The sequence below is a fragment of the Loxodonta africana genome, chromosome 8 (genome assembly GCF_030014295.1).
Source record: "Loxodonta africana isolate mLoxAfr1 chromosome 8, mLoxAfr1.hap2, whole genome shotgun sequence".
Lineage (NCBI taxonomy): Eukaryota > Metazoa > Chordata > Mammalia > Proboscidea > Elephantidae > Loxodonta > Loxodonta africana.
This window is the reverse complement of record NC_087349.1, coordinates 76,068,540-76,082,869: the sequence shown is the minus strand read 5'-3', so window position 1 is coordinate 76,082,869 and position 14,330 is coordinate 76,068,540. Positions and strand designations below refer to the sequence as shown.

At 34.4% G+C, this 14,330-nt stretch overlaps 1 protein-coding gene across 1 annotated transcript in view; it reads left to right on the top strand.

The window, feature by feature from the left end:
- MEOX2 (mesenchyme homeobox 2) overlaps positions 1-14,095 on the top strand; it is an 85,016-nt gene extending 70,921 nt beyond the window's left edge. The window contains exons 2-3 of the mRNA XM_003407097.4: positions 32-204; positions 13,120-14,095. Of these exons, the coding sequence (XP_003407145.1) occupies positions 32-204; positions 13,120-13,344 (398 nt within the window). The 3' untranslated portion in view covers positions 13,345-14,095. The remainder of the gene's footprint in view (positions 1-31; positions 205-13,119) is intronic.
- Positions 14,096-14,330: the final 235 nt, after the last annotated feature.

Here is a 14,330-nt window from a genome sequence, read left to right as displayed (position 1 = left end):
TGAAGGCTAATTCTCTCTTTCTTTTTTTCAGACTCCCAGGAAGGAAATTATAAGTCAGAAGTCAACAGCAAACCCAGGAAGGAAAGGACAGCCTTTACTAAAGAACAAATCAGAGAACTTGAAGCAGAATTTGCCCATCATAATTATTTGACCAGACTGAGGCGATATGAGATAGCAGTGAATCTGGATCTCACTGAAAGACAGGTAAAGCTAGACATGGCCAATATGTGATGTTTTCTTTATTGCTTTGGGTCAACAATTTTCTTTTGCCATTTTCAAAATATCCAGATCTATGGTTCCCAAAAACCAGTTGGAGGATAGGTGCACTATTTCACAACAAAGTTTTGACCCAGCAAAGTGACAAAAATAAGAAAAATATAGTGATGCTTAAAAGAAAGCTGTATTTACCCCAGTTAAGGAACTGTCCTTTATTCTGATAGTATGCCCTTCCTATATTTTTTGGTTTTAAAATATTATTTCTTTTTTATAATGATAGCACATGATAAGAACTTTTCTTGTATTTTAAAATCTCCTTATTGGCACAATAAAAAGCTGGCAACCCCATGTTCATTTCCTGTATTTCTCGGCATAGGATATGGTATATTGCAGTAACAAATTAATGCCAAATAATCAATGGCATAACATAAAAGAAAAGTTTATTATTTACCCCCTTGACATACTAACTGTACAAGTTCAGCACTCCAAATAATCACTCACAGACCCTTTCTGACTCTGACATCTTCGCATGTAATCTGGATGGTAACCATGGGAGGTAAGAAGGAGTTGGAGGCTCATGCATTGACCTTTAAATGTTTTCACCTGGAAAAGATCCATGCCAATTACATTTATGCTGCAATGTATAAAAAAAAGGGTCAAATGGTCTAGATTAGGTTCAAGAAGGTGAAAAATAATGGAGTAAAGGTCAAATAGATCATTCGTAAGTATTTCTGCCCGATTAACTAAAATATTTTTGAAACTCTATTGGTCTCAGAAATTCAAAATTCTGGTACTCACTTGTTTAAAGAACAATTTGAAATTATTAATGATCTGTGGACCTCACAGACCTAAATAATATAGGTCCGTTTCTTGGATTTTGTTTGAATGCCAAATAATTTGCTCCAATAGTGGACAACTTGCATTTTGTATAGATTCTGATTTGCCCTAGGAAAGTCGAGCCTACTGATGGTTAAAAGTTGCAAATCTTTAGAAAAACATTCTTGAAAGAGAAATGCAAACATCTTTTATGGACAGTGCAGTTATGATTGGCTCTGTTAGGGCGAGAGTCTCATTTCCTCTCTCACTGTATGTACCTTCTCTAGGGATCCCACTGGAGCTGAAGAAACAACAGGGTGTGGACAAATAAATACATATCTTAGAAGAGCAAGTTATTCTATCCAATTCTTAAATCATCTGCTTTCCTTCTGTTGATTTCTATATTTTAGCTTTTAGTGGGATGTTTCTGGGTAGTGGAAATATACAGAGGAACACTTTAAAGTGGTTTTATTCATTGGCAGTTTATATTCTGTTCAGTATTATGACTAGTACCTAAGTTATGGAGCACAACATTTTCCTTGCCTTGAAGTTTACATACAAAGTTTCCTCCAGAAGTGTACAGCACTTGGTATGCTCAAAAGCAGGATCCAAAATCTACATCATCAGACATCTGTTTTTTTTTTTAATTTTTTTTTAAACTGGGATGCAGAAGAAAGGGAGGGGGTATTGCACATTGACGATCTTCTGTAGAGACAGTGAACTCCGGGAAATGTGTCCACGTTTTACATAAAACATTAAGGAAATAGCAAACTAGGGTTTGTTTCTAATCTGTAAAAATGGTAGAAGACCAGTACTCTGCTCTCAGCCAAGAGAAAAGTTAAGACTCTGTGTTGCTAATCTGGGATGGTCTATAGCTACCTATCATTATCTGGTTATAGGGCAGAGGTTTCACTTTTATGTTTAAGAATGATTGCTGTTTAGAAGCAGTTCAGTAAATCTGGTTTGGGGACTATGAAAGCATTTTGGATATTTCTTCTTTCTTCCTAACTGATATGCTATGCTTGGAAAAGAATTTTACACAGTTATATCCAAAAATTACATATACATGTATTATGGATTGAGTTGTGTCCCCCAAAAATATGGGTTATAAATCCTAACCCCAATAACTATGGCTATAATCCTATTTAGGAATGGGCTGTCTTTCTTATGTTAATGACCAGGATTAGTGTAGGGTGTATCTTGAATTAATCTCTTGAGATAGAAAAGAGAGTAAATAAGCAAGCAGAGCAGGGATGGGAAAGACCGATGCCAAGCCACATGGAGATCTTGAAGGAACCAGGAAGAAACATAGATAGAACTTCCTCCAGAGCCAACAGAGGGAGAAAGCCTTCCTCTAGAGCCTGTGCTCTGAATTCGGACTTCAAGCCTCCTAAACTGTGAGAAAATAAGTTTCTGTTTGTTCAAGCCACCCACCTGTATTTCTGTTATAGCAACAATATTAACTAAGACAACATACATACGTACAAACATGCACACACGCAATTTTAATCTTTGTTTTTTTAAAAAAGTCTCTTTTTAATTTTGTATCAGTTGGCCCTCGCTATATAACAAATCGCCCAACAACCTCCAGTTTATTTGCTCACAATTTTGTGAGTCAGGGACTGGAATTGGCTCAGTTAGAGTTCTTCTGCAAGTTTTACCTAGATCATTCACGCAGCTGCAGTCAGCTGGTGGGTTAACTAAGAGTTTATTGGTCTAGGCAGCCTCAGCTGGGAAACTCGTCTGTTTCATGTACTTTCATTTTCTAATAAGCTAGCCTGGCTTTTTCATATGGCAGTAGAAACATTTCAACAGAATGAGAGGACGAACAAGCTCCACTGTGCAAGGGCTTTTCAAGCTTCTGCTTACATCATATTTACTATCATCCCACTGGCCGAAGCAAGTTATATGACCAAGCTCAATGTCAGTGTAGGAGGGGACCACTTAAGGGAGTGAATATAGGGAGTCTAGATTCATTGGAGGCCATTCTGGAAAAAATCTAACCACAGCTTCATAGGACAAAACAAAGTCAAAAACTTGAGAGATAATTAGCTTTTCAAAGAATTGATGTTGTACAGAAAAAAAAAATAATAATAAATTTCTATTTGTGGTTTTAAATTTAATATGAAAAGGAGATGTGTGCATGTGAAATCTAAATTCCAAATCAAAACTAAGTCTTTAGAGGGCCACTATGGTTAGTCTGGTTAGTCTGAAAGACTTGAATTTTTATAAGAAAAATTTGAGTAGAAGTCCTAGACTTGACACTTGGAATTGTGTACTCTTAGGTAAGTAACAATCTCCCCAAGGTACAAAATTCCCATTAAAACTTTCTGCTCTTTTTCTAAGTAGGTTTATATGTCCTAAAGGATATGAAAGATTTTTGTTTTTAATGTAAACTATAAAACACAGCTATCACCCATGGTGGGAATCTTGCTATGTATGTTGCATTAATTCTTTTATAACACAAATATTTGTTAAGTTAGGTGCTGAAAATGCAATCTGGTTAAACACAAGCTAGACAAGTCTCTGCCAGAATTCATAGAAGAATCAAATATTGAACAAATACCAACAATTGTGATGAGTGTTTTATGTCACAAGAGAAGAATGACAGGATTGCATGGGAGAATGTTTCTGGTTATGCCCAATAGCCATTAAATTCCTACACTTCTGTGTGCATGCATTATCTTAAAATCAGATTCTGGAAGCTTTACTTATATATTCTGAGCTGAATTTATCAAGAAAAAAAATTATTCTGTTCTGTCAATCATCAGTTGTACTGTCCTTGAAGGTAGGAGGACATACTCCTCCAAGGTGCCAGGGTTCTAGTCCCAGTCATGTATTTCCAGTTTATTTTCTAAAGGTTGGGCTTTTAAAGTTACAGGCACGTAATTAAAAACAAAACCCTTTTTATTCATCTTCTTTAAATTTGGAGCCAGCTACTCCATTACTTAGATTTTACATTAAGGCCCTACATGCTTTATCTATGTAATCCGTGTCTTGACCATATATTTTCTTAAGTAATACATTTTATAGGATTTCCACAGTGAAACTATTCTGATTAAAGATACGTGCTTTTAAAATTTCCATTCTGCAAGACTTTTTTCCAGACTTTAAATTCACACGAGATTTAGTCAGGTAACTTAAATGAACACACCAAAGAATATTATATAGAACCCTATATTGTTCAGTGTTTTCCTTAGCTTTAATAGAATTCTCTATATCTCCTAAAATATTTTTGACTTTGTAAAAGCCTCTCAAAATATTACAATGCAGAGATAAGAGTCATATGCATATAATGTAAAGGGAAAAGGAACAAATATTAAAACATTTTGATTTATAGCAGAATTGTTTTACAGAAATAATTTTCTCCTTAAGGAAAACTTACTATATAATCAGAAGTGGTTTTTACACATACTTTCATCCAGAAATTTTATGTGATTGCCTATAAAATATGTATGTGTATAACAGTTATGTTATATGTAGATACTTTGCTTATATCACCAATCAAAACTCCTGATTTATGTTTTATGATGGACCACGTGTATGTCATTAGAAAGATTTGCAATAATAATGACTATGTTCCCTCTAGTGAAAAAAAAAAATGATATGTTAAATACTTAAGCCTCATTCAGCCTTCAAATATTCCAGATTTCTTCATGAAGAGTCATCATAAAATGTCACAATGGTGCCACACTCTTATATTTGTGTCTTCCATAATGCAAAATCTTTACATATCAAGGGAAGTCTATAATTCCCTGGAACTCCACCTGGCCTAAGAAAAAGAAGAAGATAATGAAGAGGCTCAGCCTTCAAAATGATTTCATGTTAGCATATAGGTATTAAAGAAAATTATTTTAGGTTAAATAAACATGGAGGCCTTAGAACAAAGTTGAGTTTCAAATATTATTAAATATATAATGCTATTTTGTGGCATTGTTACCACTCTAGTAATATTCCAGCATTCATGTCCCCTACAACACATTTTGTATGTTCTTCTCAGTCACAGCTAATAATCCTCAATTGGCCGTTTAGAATATTTCAAAGAATGAGTCAGTCTAAAGACCCTCCTGTTCCAAGGCATTTATAAGTTTGACAAGCTTATTCTGGCTTTTTTGTCCATCCAGATAAACTTGGAGACTGTTCCAGCCAAATTTTTGATATCTCACAGTGAGAAGAAGAGAAAAAGCAGCTGCATTATAAAAGGAGTGGCAGAATGGACATTTTTATGGAGTTAGTGTTGCCAAATATAGGAAAAGTAGATCCTTCCACTTCACAAAATTTTTTTCATAGATCTAACCAAAGGTGCAGTGTTGAAGATTTGTAAACTAGCTAAGATTACTGGAATAAACAGGCCAAATTCATGATACGGCTGCCAAGATAAATGGAAAATCCCACCTAGTCAGATTATATTCTGTTAGTGGGAATAAAAGGGATTATATTTTGTTTGTTACTCATAAATCATTAAATGGCCCAATACCAAGTATTTTCAAAATAGCCATCCAAAAAAGGAGAATTTTTTGTGTGTGCCAAATAAACAGTGGTTTTTGTCTTTTGCCCAGATTTTTTTTTAGTTTTTCCACACAATCCTTTTCCTTCGAGGTCTATTTCTATAAATTTATATAAATACTTTTACTTTTTAGCTAATAGATTATGTCTCCATATTGTCCAGACATACTGACCAGACATACGGGCTTTTCAAGCTAATCCAAGGTTACCTGTGTAGCCAGAGATTTTAGACGATTTCTTCATTTCTTCAGAGTAGTATTCACCAGTCACCCAGTATAACACTAAGATGTTTCCTTTGTTTAATTTATAGAGTGCCTGTTATTTGGGAAGATTAAACATGACTTTGCTCCAAACTGGAATAATGGGGCAGTGATGTCACTAGGGCTAGTGTCACCCAGTACGGTAACTTATGGCATCACCCCCCATGCTAATTACCACAATATTGTAGCGAAAACACCAGAAAATTTGACAAAGTCAGCTACTATAAAAACACCAGCAGCAACAAAAACAACAGCATGTGCTTATAGCGCGCACATACAATTATTGAAAACGTCATTGTAACTGGGTAATAATGACAGCTCTGACCGGGGTGCGTTGGAAGGTTCAAAAAGTAAATTGGCGTAAAGTTTTAGCCTTGTAGATATATTGATACTTGTAAGCTAGGCTTATGAAAAAAAATTTTGTTGTTGTAATTAATGATGGTTACTTTTATTAAAAAGTAATAAATTTCTGCTGAAACACTGCACAGAAATTTTATGGAGAGCGATTTTGGTGTCACCTCTTCTGACAGTGTACCTCTGTGGTCCACACCCCCTGCACCCCGTTAGTGATGGAAAAAAAACGAAAACCAAATCTGTTGCCTTTAAGTCGATTTTGACTCTTAGCGGCCATGTGGAACAGAGTGGAACTGCCCCATAGAGTTTCCAGGGCTGTAAATCTTTACAGAAGCAGACTGTCATATCTTTCTCCCTCAGAGCAGTTGGTGGGTTTGAACCACAAACCTTTCTGTTAGCAGCTGAGTTCTTAACCACAGCACCACTAAGGCTCCACTGGTGCTGCTGCTCGATTCTAATTCTTGAGTTTAACGGCTGACTTTGTACCTGAATTACTTGAATAAGTCTTTCTAGGACCTATTTATATTGAGTTTACTAGATTAGCTACTGCGAACAAATTTAATCACTGGGATGTGATAAATCTATAAATTGTATTTATGTGATTACTCTTTGCATGTTTTGTGAACAAGTATTTGTTAGATACTGTCTGTACCATTTCAAATGCCCAGATAAAAATGGAAACAATTGAAATGTTAAATCTACAAATTCCAAATGCTTTGAGACCTGAAATTTTCAGTTTTCATTTACACACTTGGTTTTATGATTGTTTCTTTCTTGAAAAGACAGATATTCTCATAGTATTATAAAAATGGATTATAGAATTATGTAGATTTGTATTTCTATCAACCCGTTTACCTCTTTGGCCATCTTAGGAAATTGTGTGACAAGATAGCTACATATTTTATTTGTTTTCTCCTCTGGTACATTGTGAGCCCTAAGAGGACAGGTATCTTTTGGACTTATACGTGGAAGGTTATAATTTGAATAACTAAATAAGGTAAATAAAGATATAAAATAAATATCTAGTAAATGGCAATAATGATTCTCACAATATTTTTATTAAAAACAAAAATGTAATTTGATTCTAAAACTACATAATTCAAACAAATTAATCACAGCAAAATTCTCTTAGCAGCTTTCTATAGTGAAAAGAGTCAGATGGGAATCAGTGTTCTTCATTTTCTTTAAGGAGTGGTTTGATCATCCTGGCAATGTAAATACTATATAATTTGTTGACTAAGAGAGAAAAATGTATACTTCTTCATAAGAAAATGTTATGAAAAGTGAAATCTATGACCGAGCACTTTAAATATTCACTATTAGTGCAATGGACCATTATAAACTTTTGTTTTATTCATTTTTCTAATTGTGATGATTTTGTTGAAAAATATTTTCTTCATGCAGAAATATTAAGAACATATAAGGCTTGGTTCATATTGGTTTGATTTTATGAATAATAGTATTTTTACACTACTCAGACTCTTGGGATACATTTTTTTTTTTTTTAATCTGACTTGTAAATTGTACTATATAACAAAACAGTCTTTGTATGGACTCTTACTTTGGATCCAACCTTAAGAAAAAAATCTCACTTATCCAACACTTTCAAGCACAGTTGCAGACCAGAAGATGAAACTGACTTTAAGCCCAAATAAAATAATAAAAGGTGACAAAATTTATATATCATGCGCAAAGGTAGAGGTATTTGTCTTAATGTTTGGTGATCCAGTTTATACTCTAGATGACCAGGATAAAAAATTCAGAAGGCAAACAGCATTCCAACCACAGCAGCAACATGAAATTAGTAGAGGAAATAAATCATTAACTCTAATAATTGTGTGGCAGCATAGCAATGTGGGACATTAAGAGTAGGGTAAAAAGTTCTATGCCACCTCATGGATGCTTGGTGGGATCTCTTAATAAATGAATACAAATGACCTCAACTAGAACAGCAAACAGTTTAAGGATATTCTATAAAATATGAAGTTAAATCTTACACACCTCAGTATATGCCAAAGGCTTCATATACAGCCAATAAAATCTCTATTAGTTACATGTCTCCTTTTCTTGATTGTGACTAACTTGAGGGTAGAGCCTATGTCTTATTCATTTGTATATTCCTCTCTTCAACCCTCCCATCTTTGATCTGACACTGTACTTGTCACTAGACATTGGGTAATATTTTTTAAAGTAAGAATGAATGAAAAAATGCATATGCCAAGTCACCAAGGAAATATAAGATTGTTTTCACACTACTTAGTTTACAAATGCTGATTATTGTATGAAACATCGTTGTACATTTTGGTCAAAATAACAAGAATAATTATTTTTTAAAATAAGATGTCAGGCACTGGAACGATTATGCCCTGCTATCTTAAAAATAGGAGCCCTGGTGGTACAGCGTCTTAAAAACAGAAACAAAAAATGAAGCTGAGTTGGTGAAGTGATACTAAATTAAACTATAAAGTTTTATTCATAATTCTGTTGTGCTACTATTATTCTAATGACAATATTAGTTTATAATCTGAAGTTATTTTTTAGATTTTTTTTTTGCTAATACCGTCGTGCTAATGGAAACGTGTGTGCTTTCCCCAACAATCTTCTTATCCTTATTTTTAATACACCTCAATATTTTATAGCATAGTTGAAAATAAATCCAGAAACACTGATTTTTGAAGGTTTGCATTCTTCCTTCCCATTTTTAAAAGACGTATTTATCACATGTCTATAACTGTTTTTGTTCTATTACCAACTTCTTGGATTTCAGTTTTCAAATAATTTTCTAATGCCTAAAGAAAATAGTATATAAAGATACTGGGATTGCTATATCATTATTAAGTGCTTATTTTTATAAGCAGCTACAAAGTATTTTGCAAGTCTGTTTAAAAAATTAAAAGTGGTGAAATTTCACATGGCAGATGTAGGAAATATTGCAAAATAGCCTACGGTATCGCCAAAATCTATACCATAATCTCACATTGTTCTCATTTAGAATTGCACATAACAGGTTTTATACTATTATGGATTTACAGTCCCCTTCCTCCCAGAAGAGGAAATAAGTATAGATTATAAGAAATCTGTTTCTTCCATTTTTCTGCCAAGATTATTTTGACTGAATGTTTCAGCTCTTGGTGACAGTGATGATGATGATGACGATTTATGTGCTTGTTCCATCTGGGATTATCTGTGGAGAAAATGTCCCTACGGAGAATTTTGAGAGGCTCATTATACCAATAACACAAATATGAAAATTGAGGCAGAAAGAAGTATAATTTTCTCAAATACACACAAAAACTTAGAAGTGAAGCCAAGAGTAGAACCCAACTCATGTGGAAAAGATCTAATGCAACATCCAATGTCAGGCTTACAAAGGTAATTAAATTGAGTAGTGTAATTACCTAAATTACAGTACAGGAAAATAGTGTCATATTTGCAAACTTAATTATATCGAGTAGGAGAATTACCTGAATGATAGTAATCACGTAGATGGAGCACACATATTTTATATGCTTTACTTTTTTATCCTGAATGCTGAAAAATAGGACCTTGAACTGTAATAGAATATAAAGCAGCACCTGGTGCCAAACAAGCCCAGGTTTAAATCTCAGCACCATGTTTTCCCATCTGTGTAACCTGAAGCAAGTCATTTAACCTTTGAGTCTGAGCTTCTTCATCCATAAAATAGGAATAATGTTTACAGTATCTGGAAAAATTGTATTAGAAATAATGCATATGTAACACCTAGTATAGTTGCCTAGCCCTTAGTAGTATGCAATAAAAATGCAAGTAATCGTTATTTTTGTTACTAAGTAATAATACCACACAAACACATATCTAAGTTTCAAACCTGTCTTTTTTATTATATTTTCTTATTGCCATATACATGTGTAATGTATGATTGAAGACTTCAATTATGGCCTGATAGTCATTGTTGGGTGACATCTAGTTGATTCCAACTCAACAGCTACCCATGTAACACAGTAGAAGTACCCCATGGGCTGTAATCTTTACAGAAGCGTTTCACCAAGTCTTTCTCCCACAGAAACACTGGGTGGGTTTGAACCACCAATCTTTTGGTTAGCAGCCAAGAGCTCCATAGTTGAGAAAGGTCTCGGTTTAAATGTTATATGGTGCAAGCTTCTGATGAAACTATACTAATTTTGATGGACTATTGATTCAAAGACGACTGAATATATATACACCTTTGAATATTTAATACATTTCACTTTTTTTAGCACTGTATATTTGCAGAAATCACAATTGTGTCTAAAATGAAAATGGAGGCTATTGATGATATTCCTGAAGAAGAAGAAGAAAACAGGGCAACTACTCCTACCAAACAAAAATGACTTACTATAAATTTATAATGCTTAAGACAGTGTGGTTTTGCTACAGGGATAGAAAAATTGACCAAAGGAATGAAACACAGAGCACATGCATGCATGGAAACTTGATTTATGACTGAACTGATGCAGTGATCACTGGGCAAAGGGTAGACTGTTTAATAAATGGTCCTGGGATAACTTGTTATCCCTATGGAAAAAAGTCAATTTAAATATTTTCTTTATACTATAGTATACTAACTAAAATCAATACTTCATGGATTAGGCATTTCAATTTGAAAGCAAGCCTTTAAAATTCATAGAAGCCATAGAAAAATATCTTTGTATCTTCAGCAAGGAACTAATTTTTTAAAGAAGACATAAAAATACTAATCATAAAAGAAACAATTGATAAATTTGAATACATTAAGAGTGTCTGATCATCAAAAGATACTCTAAGGAGAGGAAAAAGGCCATAAATTGAGAGAAGATAATAGCAGCCATATAACCACAAAAAATGAAATAAGCTCCCAGAACATAATTTATAAACTCCATAAAGAATAGGAGCCCTGGTGCAGTGGTTAAGAGCTACAGCTGCTAATCAAAAAGTCGACAGTTTGAATCCCTATGGGGCAGTTCTACCCTGTCCTATAGGGTTGCTATGAGTTGGAATCGACTCAATGGCAACAGGTTTAGTTTTTTTTTTTTTAATGACGACTAAGGTTAAATTTAAAAAGAATGCAGCCCAAACAAGGGATGCAGAGGCATTCTCAAAAGAAGAAACAAAATTGATCCATGAAAGTTTAAAATGATGCTTTATTTTGTTAGTAACCAGGAAATGCAAGATTAGAACACAATGTGATAACAGTGTACTGTATTTTTATGCAAATAACATTGCCTTCCACGTTCATTTGCTAATCGATCCCTCTCTCTACAAGGTATTTTTCTAAGTGCTGCTATTCCAATTTTTTTTTTAACATGTTGCTGTAAAAAAAAAATTATAGAATGCTTACTAAAATACCTCATGGTGGGTGGGGCAGAGGGGGGGAAGCGTTTGGCAAAAAAATGTAGAAAAAAAGGCACCCGTTATTTGTGTAAAAATACGGTATTGGCAAATAATTAAGACCGATAACCTCCAATATTGACAAAGATGTGAATCAATTGGAACTCTTACATATTGCAGTGTGCGTGGAGGAGTTAAATTAAAATGTCGGAAAACATTTTTTCTGTATTGTTAAATTGAACATTCATGTGCCCTAAGACCCATCAGTGTTACTTCTGGGTGGAGCACCCAGAGGAGTTTTATCACGTGTTCATGAAAACACAAATGCATTTTAAAAATGCATAAAAAAAAAAAAAGTAACTCAAGCGTTCATGCACAGGAGAATGGACAACCTGCGGTATAGTCACACGGTGAAATAGCGTGCAGCGATGAAAATGAATGTGGATGAGCCTGTTTCAGCATGAACAGGGCACGGAGTCTATAGTCAAAAACACTCCAATTTGGTAACCCCGAGAAACAAGCAAAAATGGTGTATTCTTGAGTGCCACATGTTCTGATAAGAGCTGTTTCTTTTTTTCATTTGTTCTAAAGAAAGGCAAGGGCATGTCAAACACAAAATTCATGCTTGTAGCACTGGGTGGGGTAGATAGAGAAATAAAATCTAAAAGGAAAACTTAGCTTAAGGAAAGTATACAAGGAAAGAAATATAATATGAAAGCAACACTTAGCAGGAAGACGCAATGATGGCAGTGTTATTCTGGTTCTGACCATGGATGGTCATTTAGTGCATACTTACTTTATTTCTTGCTTTAAAACTTAGATGAGCACTAAGTGTGTTAGGCAATTTCAGTTCATCTTTCGAAAGGGAATCTTATCTCTAGAAAGTTGATGTGAATTATTATACAATTTTAGTTTTAGAGTTTAATAGAGTCGAGAAATTTTATGTTTGACCATACTGTTAGAAAATGATTAGAATCACCTGTTTTTTGGAGAAAAATTAAAGTACTAAAGGCAAAAGAATAAAAAAAAAATGAATAGTTCAGAAGAAGAAGGGCTCACGGTGGGAAGAATGGTCAAGTAAAAGTTTGTGATGGAAGCAGAGGACTGTTAACGGTACAGAATGACCTTTCAGGTACACCTTCATCACTATCTCCTTGGGTATGCTTTAAATTAGCTCATGAACTGACAGAATTTTTTCCCTGCGAAATTCTTCTTTGTCTAGGCATTTAGTTAGATGTCTAGTCAAAGAAGAATTTTGCGGGAAAAAAAAGTTGGAAGAACACAAATATTACAATGTTAGCTCGAATTTGTGGTTAACTCTTTAAGGAGCCAAACACCTTTGAGGAACCTTACAAGGTAGAATTCTTTCCCATCTGTTTCGGGTTTTTTTTTTTTTTTTATTGTATGTCATAGCATACAAAATATGTTGCAATTGTAATGGCCTTCTGAAAGTTCAAAAATTACTTACAAAATCATTAGCAGGATTATGAAACCTAATTAAATTCAGTTTGGGTCCATTTTCATATTTGCTCTTTCACAGTGTCATGGTATCCTTCAAGGAATTATTTTTAATTGATGACAGTAGAGGGGAAAACATGTCCATTTAATTTCCTTGTTTGTTTGCTCTCTTTCTTTGTAAAAGGTGAAAGTCTGGTTCCAGAACAGGAGAATGAAATGGAAGAGGGTAAAAGGAGGGCAGCAAGGAGCTGCAGCTCGAGAAAAGGAACTGGTGAATGTGAAAAAAGGAACACTTCTCCCTTCAGAGCTGTCGGGAATTGGAGCAGCCACCCTCCAGCACACAGGGGACTCTCTAGCAAACGAAGATAGTCACGACAGCGACCACAGCTCAGAGCACGCACATTTATGATACATGCCGAGAAGACCAGCTCCATTCTCAGGAAAGCAATGTTGTGATGGCAAGGCTTACACTAACATCGTTTACACAGAAAGATGACGAGGACAGTGATTTTTATTATTATTAAATTCAGGCATCTCAAGTCTGGTTTTCATGATTTGTGGAGGGTTTACACAAAGTGCCACTTATTAAAGATGCCTCCGAAGTGAAGATGGAGAAGCTAAACTTGCTTTCAGTATTTCAGATGTGTTTGGTCATGTGTATGACAGTGGGCAGGTGTGTTTCCTTTTGCTTTCACTGAAAATTTAATCGCTCTCAAGAGCAAACCATGAGACATTTGCATTCAAGATGCCTCCAAAGTGAAGATGCAGAAGACGAACTTACTTTGAACATTCCGGATGTATGGGGTCATGTGTATGACAGTGGGCAGGTATTTGCTTTTGCTTGCACTGAAAATTAAATTGCTACCAAGAATAAACCATGAAATATTTTATCCTGAACAGCCACAGTGCCTGAAATCACTTTTAAGTGGATATAAAATGTATTTTAACTCTGTATATACTATACTATACTTAACTCATTTTTCTGTCCTCACTAATTTTAGCAATACATTCATATAAGCTGATGAAAATAGGCACTCACAATGAAAACCGGCTTCTCTTTATACCTTTTGTCATCCCAAAGACAATCAGTACATGCTTCCTTGTGTTCAAGTAGAGAAAAATACAGTAGAGTCTGATAGGACATATTCTTGTACCACAGACAAAACAAATCTTATGTTGCATTTACTATCAACTGCTGCTAATACATATTTTAAAACTTACCTAGCTCCTCAATTCTTCCTATCTTATAGCTTAAAAAAAAATTTTAGGATCATAGGCAAATCAGTTACCTTGCAAAAAGAGCTTTGTATGACAGATATTGTCTGATTTTATTTCTATGTTAGCTGTTATAAATATGATTTAATGAACAAGAAAAGGGATTTCCCCCCAGTTGGT